General features: G+C 48.3%; 1 protein-coding gene across 1 annotated transcript; it reads right to left on the bottom strand.

The window, feature by feature from the left end:
• Positions 1 to 217: 217 nt before the first annotated feature.
• Positions 218 to 784, bottom strand: LOC119735292. Its single transcript, XM_038208991.1, has one exon. It carries the CDS (start codon positions 782 to 784, stop codon positions 218 to 220), a length of 567 nt encoding a protein of 188 aa, XP_038064919.1.
• Between the last annotated feature and the right edge of the window lie 8,732 nt (positions 785 to 9,516).

Genomic DNA, 9,516 nt, shown 5'->3' with positions numbered 1-9,516 from the left:
CGTCTCGGACGCTGAATTCAAACACAATTCAGCAACTTTTGATTTAAAATTGAGATCCTAGAATGCTGTTTTTCTCGGAATACACAGCTGAAGCTGAGCTGAAACTTCATCAGGTGAATTGTTCAGTATCCTTCATTAGATTTTGAACACTTGTGTTGCTTCAAACGAACAAACTGCACAAATTACAAATGATGGACTATATCTTTAACAAGCAGTCTCAAGGCTGAGGGATGCAAGTCACTTTTTTGGTGGAAATATACCGCCGAGACCCATCCTTCTTCCGGACCAGCACCACCGGGGATGACCAAGGGCTGTGGGAGGGCTCGACCACGCCGTCCTGCAGCATCTGTTTTACCTGTCGGTCAGCCTCTTGCCGTTTATGTATCGTCAATCTCCTCGGCGGTTGACGTATAGGCGTTGCTGTCCCTGTATTTATTGTGTGTCGGGTCAGTTCGGTCTGACCAAGTTTGCCGTCCGGGCCGGTGAATGCTCCAGCGAATTCCGTCAGCAATTCAGCCAGTCGGGAACGTTCAACACAGTCAAGGTTCGCGGCTCCTCGCTCCAGGAGGTCTTGCAGATGGGGCGGTACCTCTCCCTGGGCATCCGTCCTCTGTCCGGTGTCATCCAAAGGGAGGTGGTTGACGGCAGATCCTTGTTGCCCGTCCTCCAGCTCAAACACATCCAGACCCTCCATCGGTGAGAAGAGAGCCAAGCGGCTGCCTTTGTAGACCGTAGCGACCGTGACCCAGCAATTGTCCGTAGCCTCCAAGCTGGGGTAAACCATCCCGACTCCCATCCGAGGATCGCCTCGTGACCAGCTGGGATTATCATGTTCTCCGTCACCTGCACTCTCGCCACCATGGATTTGTGCATAACACTTCCCAAGGGGACCGCCTTCCCGTTAATGATGACAGCGTTGTCTCCCCATCGCCATTCGCAGTGATACTTTGACAAGAAATCAATTCCGAGTATCACGTCTGGCTCGATATCGGCCACAGTAAAGGTGTGGTTTGCGCACAGATCCCCCACTTGTAAATCGAAATTGCCCCCTCCTCTTGTCGGCATGGGGCTGCCGTCCGCCATCCTCAGAGCTGGAGATGACGGAAGGAGGTTCGGTCTCTCGGCACCGGACCAGGCGTTGTAGATTCGCTCCGAGATCAGACTCACTGTTGCTCCGGTGTCTAGGAGGAAACGCACTGGTTTCCCCGCGATCCTCCCCACCACGTAGTTCGCCTTAGACGTCCCACCCGAGGCCGGTCTGGCCCGAACAGGCTCCGGCACAGGAAGTTTCGGTGTTTCCTCTTTCTGTGGTCGTGGCTGGAAGAAGGCAGACTGCCGTTTCTGATGGGGGCAGTACCGTCTGATGTGTCCAAATTCGTGGCACCCATAGCACTCCACCTGGGCACGCGCACCTGGTGTATACATGGCCCGGGGGCCGATTTGGGCTCCTCGGCAGGGGTTGGAGGAGGCTGGGCTACCGACCTCACGTCCCTAGCCATCGGGGTTTTTTTTCTGTTCTGCGCTTGCGACTCCAGAAATACTTCCATTTCGGTCGCCAGAGTGACTGCCTCGGTCAAAGTCGTCGCTTTCCCGGAGAAGATGTGACGCTGCAGCTGTTCTTCTCCCAGGGCATTGAGGAAAGCCTCAACCGCCAAATCCTCACGGGCCTGCGTGGGCCACTTCGGGTAGCTCTTCAAGACCAACCGTCGGATTGATTGTCCTAGGCTACCAAGTGACTCGTCCGGGCCCCTCGTACGCATAGACAGCTGTGCCCGGTGTAGCGGAATCTGTGCTGTCTCGCCAAACCGTTGCTCGAAGTTTTCCAAGATGGAGTAATATTCCTTCCGTGCCTCTGGTGTCATATCCGCCAATGCCTCCTGAGCCGCACCCTTTAGGTGAGATGCAAGGAACATCGCCTTCCCCGCCTCACTCCACTGATTGACTGCTGCCACACTCTCGAAATGGATCAAGTAGTCCGACCACGATGAGATCCTGTCAAACCTGTTGGGGAGCATCAGTGGTCTCCGACCCCGCTTGACTGGCACTGGGGTAGCGCTGTCCCCTGTCTGTTTAGGGGCCGCCCAAACATCGCCTACAGCCTGCCGTCCCGTAACAGCAGAAACTGGGTCGGTTCCCCCTGGGATTACCGGGTGGTGACATCCCATGGGATCCCCCAATTGCAGTGGTGTAAGGCCGAGCAGCCGGGTCGGTTCCGCTCCATTGACTCCCGTGCGGAGTAATCTCGTCCCATTGGTTTGTGCGCGGAGCAACCTTGCCGGCTCCGCCCCATTGGCCTGTGTGCGGGGCAGCTCTGCCCCATTGACTCCCGTGCGGAGCAGCTCTATCGGCTCCGCGCCATAGACGTCCTGCGGAGCAACCTTGCCGGCTCCGCCCCATTGGCTTGTGTGCGGAGCACCCCTGCCGGCTCCCCTCCATTGGTCCGTGCACGGAGCAACTCTACGGGCTCCTGTCCATTGACTCGTGTGCGGAGCAACTCTGCGGGCTCCCGTCCATTGACTCGTGTGCGGAGCAACTCCACAGGCTCCACTCCATTGACTCGTGCGCGGAGCAACTCTGTCGGCTCTGCCCCATAGACTCCCGTGCGGAGCAACTCCGTCGGCTCCGCCCCATTGACTCGTGTGCGGAGCAACTCTACGGGCTCCCGTCCATTGACTTGTGCGCGGAGCAACTCCACGGGCTCCACTCCATTGACTCGTGCAGTGCGAGCCTGCTCCGAGTGGAGGTCAGGACTCGCCATACTGCGATAGTGGGGACGAACGTACTGTAACGGACAGTCTATGCACATTTTTTGTTGTCATTGCTTTCTAGCGCTGGTGCTCCGGCGGAGGGGCTCCGGCGGCGCAAGCCTGACCTGGTTTTGGGTCTGGCTGGCGCGCGCTCCGGAAATAGGCTCCGGAAATAGGTTGCTTAAGTGGGTTTCTTTTAATGGGGGACGCGGGAAAGGTCTGGCAAGATGCCGGGGTCATTGCAAGTTGTTACAATTGTATACATGTGTTCAGACTGTGTGTATTTCTATGCTGGGAATCAGCAGTCGTGGTACTGGTAGCAGTGTGGCAGGTTGACCACAGAGTTGTTGTGCTGAATAAATGAGAGTTTCTTCAGAAGTTGGAAATCCTGTGTGTTTGTCCCCTTTCCTTGCGTTTGGCCAGACTCGGAGGACAAGAACCCAATAAGGTCCCGTTACAGTACTGCTGGGGGAGATCCACTACCGGTCGTGCCGCCTGAGGCGCGCTCGGACGGTTTCCCGCCCCCATTATATGGGCAAATCCAACCTGGGGGCGCCCCGAATGGGAGGCCGCAACAGTCGTATCCATGTTAGCACTGAGTGGTGCTTAGATGTGGGGCCTAGCACTATTTTCATGAGCGTAGGGGTTGTGGGTTGCCCCAGGACGAAAACCCGCCCCCGCTGCATCAACCAGCACAGCTCGGAATCGCTCCGAATGGAACAAGACGTCTGCTGCGCCAGCGTCTACAGCACGGGGCGGCCCCTCGCGGGACCTGGCATGTACTGTGTTATTACCAGCAAACTGGGGTATGTCCCGACGAAGCCCCGCCCCCGCTGCATCGGACAGCACAAATCGGGATCGCTCCGAGTGGAACGAACCATCTATTGCGCCATCGTCTACAGCACGGGGCAGCCCCTCGTGGGACCTGGCCTGTACTGTGTTATTACAGAATATCTGGGGTATGTCCCGACGAAGCCCCGCCCCCGCTGCATCGGACAGCACAAATCGGGATCGCTTCGCATGGAACGAACTGTCTACTGCGCCGCCGTCTACAGCACGAGGCGGCCCCTCGTGGGACAGGGTACCAGTCATTGATAATTTATGGTAATGAGCATGCCCATCCCCCGCAGGGGTAGACGTACTGCAATGACTTAACCCCCGCCCAAGTCCCGAAATTCCACATTACCACCCCCACATCCTCCCTCATGAGAAAATCCGTCCCCAGAAACCCCCTTGTTTCCCCTTTCCTCCCACCAAAATTCCCCGGACTATCCCTCAAAAAGGATTCCAACTCGTCCACCGTGACGAAGGTACTGCCGGCTGATCCACTAGACGGGCCCCCACTCCGTGAGCCCGCACTCCAGCCTGCCTCCACGCCGTGTTGCGAGTTAGGTGCCAGACTTCCGTGAACTCCTGATTTCATTGCAGAAAATCTCTGAAAAAATACCTGTTTTTCCGCCTTCTGCGTGCCGCTGCTGCTACCAATGTAATAATAATAATAAAATTGCATTTATTATGCGCATATACCAGAAAATGTTCAAATGCGCATTACAAAAATTGTTTAGCTAAGATATTAAAAATACAAATTCGAATTAAACATTAATCTTAAATGTAAAAAACACTAGATATTTTAGAAAACACTGTCATAGCAATGAAACTTAAAATTACAAAAACAAGACCTACATTAAAAATAGATATAGTAAAACCTTATACGAATGCCTTTGTAAAAAGAAAAGTCTTAAGCTTAGTCTTAAAAACTGTTAGAGACTGAACAGACTGAAATTCAAGCGGTAGCTGGTTCCATAAGCGGGGAGCGGCTTGTGCAAATGCACGATCCCCCATAGTCTTTTGCATTCTCCCAGATGGATAATCTAAAAGCAAGCGCCCATTGGATCGCAGGGAATACTTGGAATGGACCTTAACTTTCAACATATCTATAATGTATCTGGGAGCAAGATCATGAAGAGCCTTGAAGGTCAACAGAAGGATTTTAAAGTGTATGCGAGATTGTATAGGCAACAAATGTAACTGATAAAGTAGAGGAGTAACATGGTTCCACGATGGTTTGCCACAAACAAGCCTTGCTGCAGCATTCTGAACCCGTTGAAGCTTAACTAATTGTGAATTTGGTAAGCCATAATATAGGCCGTTGCAATAATCAAGGCGACTGGTTATGAAAGCATGCGCTAAAGTAATCAATGCATCTCTTGACAAGTATTTCTTGATTCTTCTGATATTGTGAATGTGATAAAAAGTAGTGCAGCATGTGGTAGTAATCTGCTTATGCATACTCAATTTTGAGTCGAACCAGCAACCTAAGTTACGAACTTGTAATGAAGGTGATATAGTACAGTCTCCCACATTGATACCAGATATAGTCAGTTTAGATAATTGCTGTTGACTACCAATAATGATAAATTCAGTTTTGGCATCGTTTATCATAAGTTTATCTTGTAGCATCCATAGTCGTATATCCCTTACACAGTTTTCCATGGCAGTCACCGCTTGCTCTTGGTTGTCTGAACTACAAGGTTTAAATGACAAGTATAATTGGGTGTCGTCGGCATAGCAGTGAGTGTTAGGAAGATGTTGTTCTACTATGTCGAATAGTTTAGATGAATAAATACTAAAAAGGAGTGGTCCCAAACATGATCCCTGTGGGACTCCACAATTCAAGTTGAATTTATCCGACAATTGTCCGTCCAATAAAACACGTTGACTCCTACCGCTTAAATAAGAATTAAACCAGTTTAAAGCTGCACCAGATATTCCAATTTTAGACTGAAGGCGGTTGAGTAAGATTTTTTGGTCAACCGTGTCAAAAGCAGCGCTAAGATCTAAAAGTACAAGTAAAGTAACATGTTGATTATTCATCTTCATTAAAATATCATTCTTCACTTTCAGTAAGGCAGATTCGGTGCTATGATATTTCCTGTAGGCTGACTGAAGTGGTGGATACAATGAGTTAACAGTCATATGGTCATGGATTTGTTCAAACACAGCCCTTTCAGTTAACTTTGATATATACTGGAGATTACTAATAGGCCGAAAATTCTGTAAGTTTGTGGAATCTAAATTGTCTCTTTTCAATATAGGACGAACAAGGGCTTCCTTCCAATCAATTGCGAATACTCCTGTTTCTAAAGACAAATTGATGATCCTGGTAATAACAGGCACAAGAACATCCAAACAATCGACAACCAACTGAGTAGGCATAGGGTCCAAAGAACAAGACTTTTTTGAGCCTTTATCAATGAGAGCTCGCACATTGTACTCAGTAAGTGGTGAGAATTGGTCAAGTGTTACATGTGTCTGCCCAGGTGTGTAAGAATCATTGTTATCAGGCACAGAGTGTAAGTTACAAGAATCAAGCTTTGCATGAATGTCAGTTATCTTCTGAATGAAGAACCGGCCCATGGCATTAGCCAAATTACAGGGATTGTTACAGTTAGATGAAACAATATTAGCTTGTGGTTTCAAAAGTTTATTTACAGCGTTAAAAAGATGTCTAGAATTACAACTGTTCTCCTCAATAAAATTAGTATAAAATTCTTGACGAGCTTTGTTCATTAGGTAAGTGGTATGGCTTCTGTGTGTCTTATAAGTCTCCAGATCCATAATGTTACCAGTATTTAACCATTTCTTCTCTGCCTTTCGACGCAACCTCTTGGCAGTTTTAATGTCGGGATTAAACCAAGGCACAAGTGGTCTAACTATGATGTTCTTAGTTTGAAGAGGAGCGTGACAATTAAATACATTCGAAAGAGTTTGGTTATAACAATGCACCAGTTCATTCAAGTCCCCTGTTTGGTGTGAACACACAAATGTATTGGCAAGATCAGTTTTCAATGAATTCATGTTCACAGATTTAGTTTTCCTAAAAGTCACATGTCTGACTGGTAAAGCAGGTTTACCTATTTTCAAGTTATACAAAACAGAAAAATGATCGGAAAACAAATAGTCAGAGATTGGTAGACCATCTACTATATCGTCACAGCCACGTGTGATGACAAGATCCAATACGTGTCCTTTTTCATGTGTTGGTTGTTTGACATGCTGTTGTAGACCCATTGTCTCAAATAGCTCCAATAGTTGAACTGCATCAGAGTTGTTAGATACGTCCACATGTATGTTAAAATCTCCAGTGATGAGAAGTGGTTCTGAAGCCAATACAATGGATTCAAGATAGGTGCTGAATTCGGCTAAAAATAGAGCAGTACTAATCGGATGATTAGCGGAATACGGTGGTCTATAAACAATGACAAGTTTCAGGGTATGACCACCGTACTTAACAATCCATTCGGAGTGTTCAAATGACTGGAAATTCGTTTCAGTTATTTCAACGACGTGCATGTTGTCTCTAAAGAGTACCGCTGTGCCACCTCCAATCCGTCCAATGCGAGGACGGTCTTTCAGCTGGAATCCCGGTGGAGTTATTTCAAGTTTGTGAGCTGTATCCGAGTTGGTAAACCAGGTTTCAGTCAGTGCAAAGATGTCAGCCCCGTTGGTTGAAGCATAATCCAGAAAATCAGCAGACTTACTCTTTACTGACCTTGTGTTCATGGTACAAAGTTTCAGGGACGATGAAGTATGTGAAGTCGTCGTTTGATGAGTTAAAAAACGCATAAATGGAACAGGGGTTATTATGCGTTTCTTCTGAGACTGCAGACGTATACATGTATGTCTTTCTTCTAGATCCCTTGGGTGACGTGGAAATTGGTTGATAACAAGAGTTATGTTCCGTCTACTAGCACGTTTTCCTCTGTATCGTAGAATACCACACATCTTAAGTAAGTGAAGGGTGTGGGAATCAATGGAGTGTCTTGTGCGTCGCATACTCAATAACTGAGTGCGTGAATATTTAACTTTCGCCAAACTAGGGTTAGGTGATTCCAAGTCTCTGCTCTCGCACAGTGTGTGTTGCTCAACAGAACTTGGGCCTGGGTTTTTGGAGATGTCGTTGCATATAGTCACATCAATTCGAGGGTCATATCCAGGTATGGCTAAGCTAGTATAGCCATGCTTTCCCCAGCTAGATGAGGGAGTTCGTATTAAAGTAGACTTGGTACAATTTAACACGAGTATGCGTGCAGGAAATCGGGAATATCGCACTAAGTCATATCCAAACCATACCTCCTGTAGAATCCCACATGAATGACATTCTGGATGGTATGCTGGCAGTCCAATGTCAGTACTTGTACTGTAAAAGCCAAGTGCGAGTAGTTGACTGGAGAATACTAAACGAAGAGTCATGGCTGCCGATAATGAAATGGTGCAACCCACAAAAAATTTGAACAATCCCGGCGTATAACATCAAAAACTTCACAAAACTGCACAAAACTCACAAAGTCTTCAGCAGAGCAATGTAGCGTAGAACAATTGTGGGGTTCCTCACACGCACTCCAAAAGGACTCCAACACAGGTATACTCATTTCTGCTGGCTCTAGGCTGTTTATTCCTCACAAAAACGTACACCGCAAAACACAACTATTCTCTTCAGCAACGAGGCAACAACAGTACTACTGCGCATGCGCAGCCCGGAAGAACGGGCCTCCCCGGCCGGCCACCAGGGGCTCCACTGCGCGGCTCCACCGTGGAACCGCGCTGGCGGCCGACCGGCACGGACGCCACAATACTTTTGTCAATCCTGGCCAGCTTGGATTGGATTGTTTTTGTTTAGTTTTGTTTACTTTTGTGGATTGCTTGTTGTTACTTGTAATTTGGCCGAATAAATAATAAGAATAATAATAAGAATAATAATTTTCCCCAAAGCATAAAAATAGCCATCTTGAAAAAACGATCCCCTCGCAACCTGGCAAAATAGCGCCACTTTCGAGCCCAATTGCATCCAAAATGGTCAGAATTGTAAACACCAAGTCCGGGCCAGAGGTTCATTGCCATATCTTTTTAATTCCTTATATAAAATATTTTCAGGGTATAATGTTTATTCATGAGCTCGGCGGATGGGTTTTGGCCGATTTACAGGTGTGCACCCCTCTGCGCACGTTGGTGCACAGGTTAAGAGCGTCGTGTGCGGGCGCATCTTCGGAGAGCCCTCGGAAGGAAGAGGGCGTGGCGTCTCTAGCTCTGAGCAATGCTGGTGCGGATGTTATTGACACCGGACGTTGAAGGCTTGGATCCTCCTTCCATCCTCTTTCAGGAGGCACCACGTTTCCGATCGTTGGAGTAGCACAGGGAAGACACAGGTGGTGTATATCCTCAGTTTTGTGTTAAGTTGAGGCATTTATTCCGCCACACGCCGTCCAGTTGGCTGAAGGTTGAAAATGCAAGTCCTATTCGTCGGAAGATGCCAGGAGAAGAGATTTCAACTGGCTGACCGAGGACGGTGCAAAGAGGTGGAGACGGGCTGAGACTGGCGCAATTCTGGATATAAGTTTTGGCCCATAACGTGTACATTCCCATTGTCCCGGCCGCTACTTTAAACCTGTGGAGGGTGGTTTGCCATTTTCTAGTTTTCCCAAGAACAAGGCAGCATATTCGGCGTAGTCCAGGTCAGTGAAGAGTGTGTCACGATCTGGATTCGGTGGTCAGGGTGGCAGCGTCTTTAGGATCCAGTCCATGGCACAACAGAATAAGAGGATGCATCCCTGCCGGACTCCTGATGTGGTAGGAAAGAGGGTACTACCATCTGAATGGTACATGGCAGACTGTAAAAACGTATTTCTTAAGGTGAAAGTTATGTAAAGGATCACTGTGAGTAACCGTAAATGAACTACGCGTTACATTTTACGGACAAACCCGTTAAAGG

The sequence above is a fragment of the Patiria miniata genome, unplaced genomic scaffold (genome assembly GCF_015706575.1).
Source record: "Patiria miniata isolate m_02_andy unplaced genomic scaffold, ASM1570657v1 HiC_scaffold_29, whole genome shotgun sequence".
Classification (NCBI taxonomy): Eukaryota; Metazoa; Echinodermata; class Asteroidea; order Valvatida; family Asterinidae; genus Patiria; species Patiria miniata.
Note: the sequence above shows the minus strand (reverse complement) of the source record. Positions and strands in the feature narration are given on the sequence as shown.

What these genes read in the sequence shown, in the direction of transcription:
- LOC119735292 (XM_038208991.1), bottom strand. Translation starts at nt 784, where the DNA reads ATGGTTTACCCCAGCTTGGAGGCTACGGACAATTGCTGGGTCACGGTC.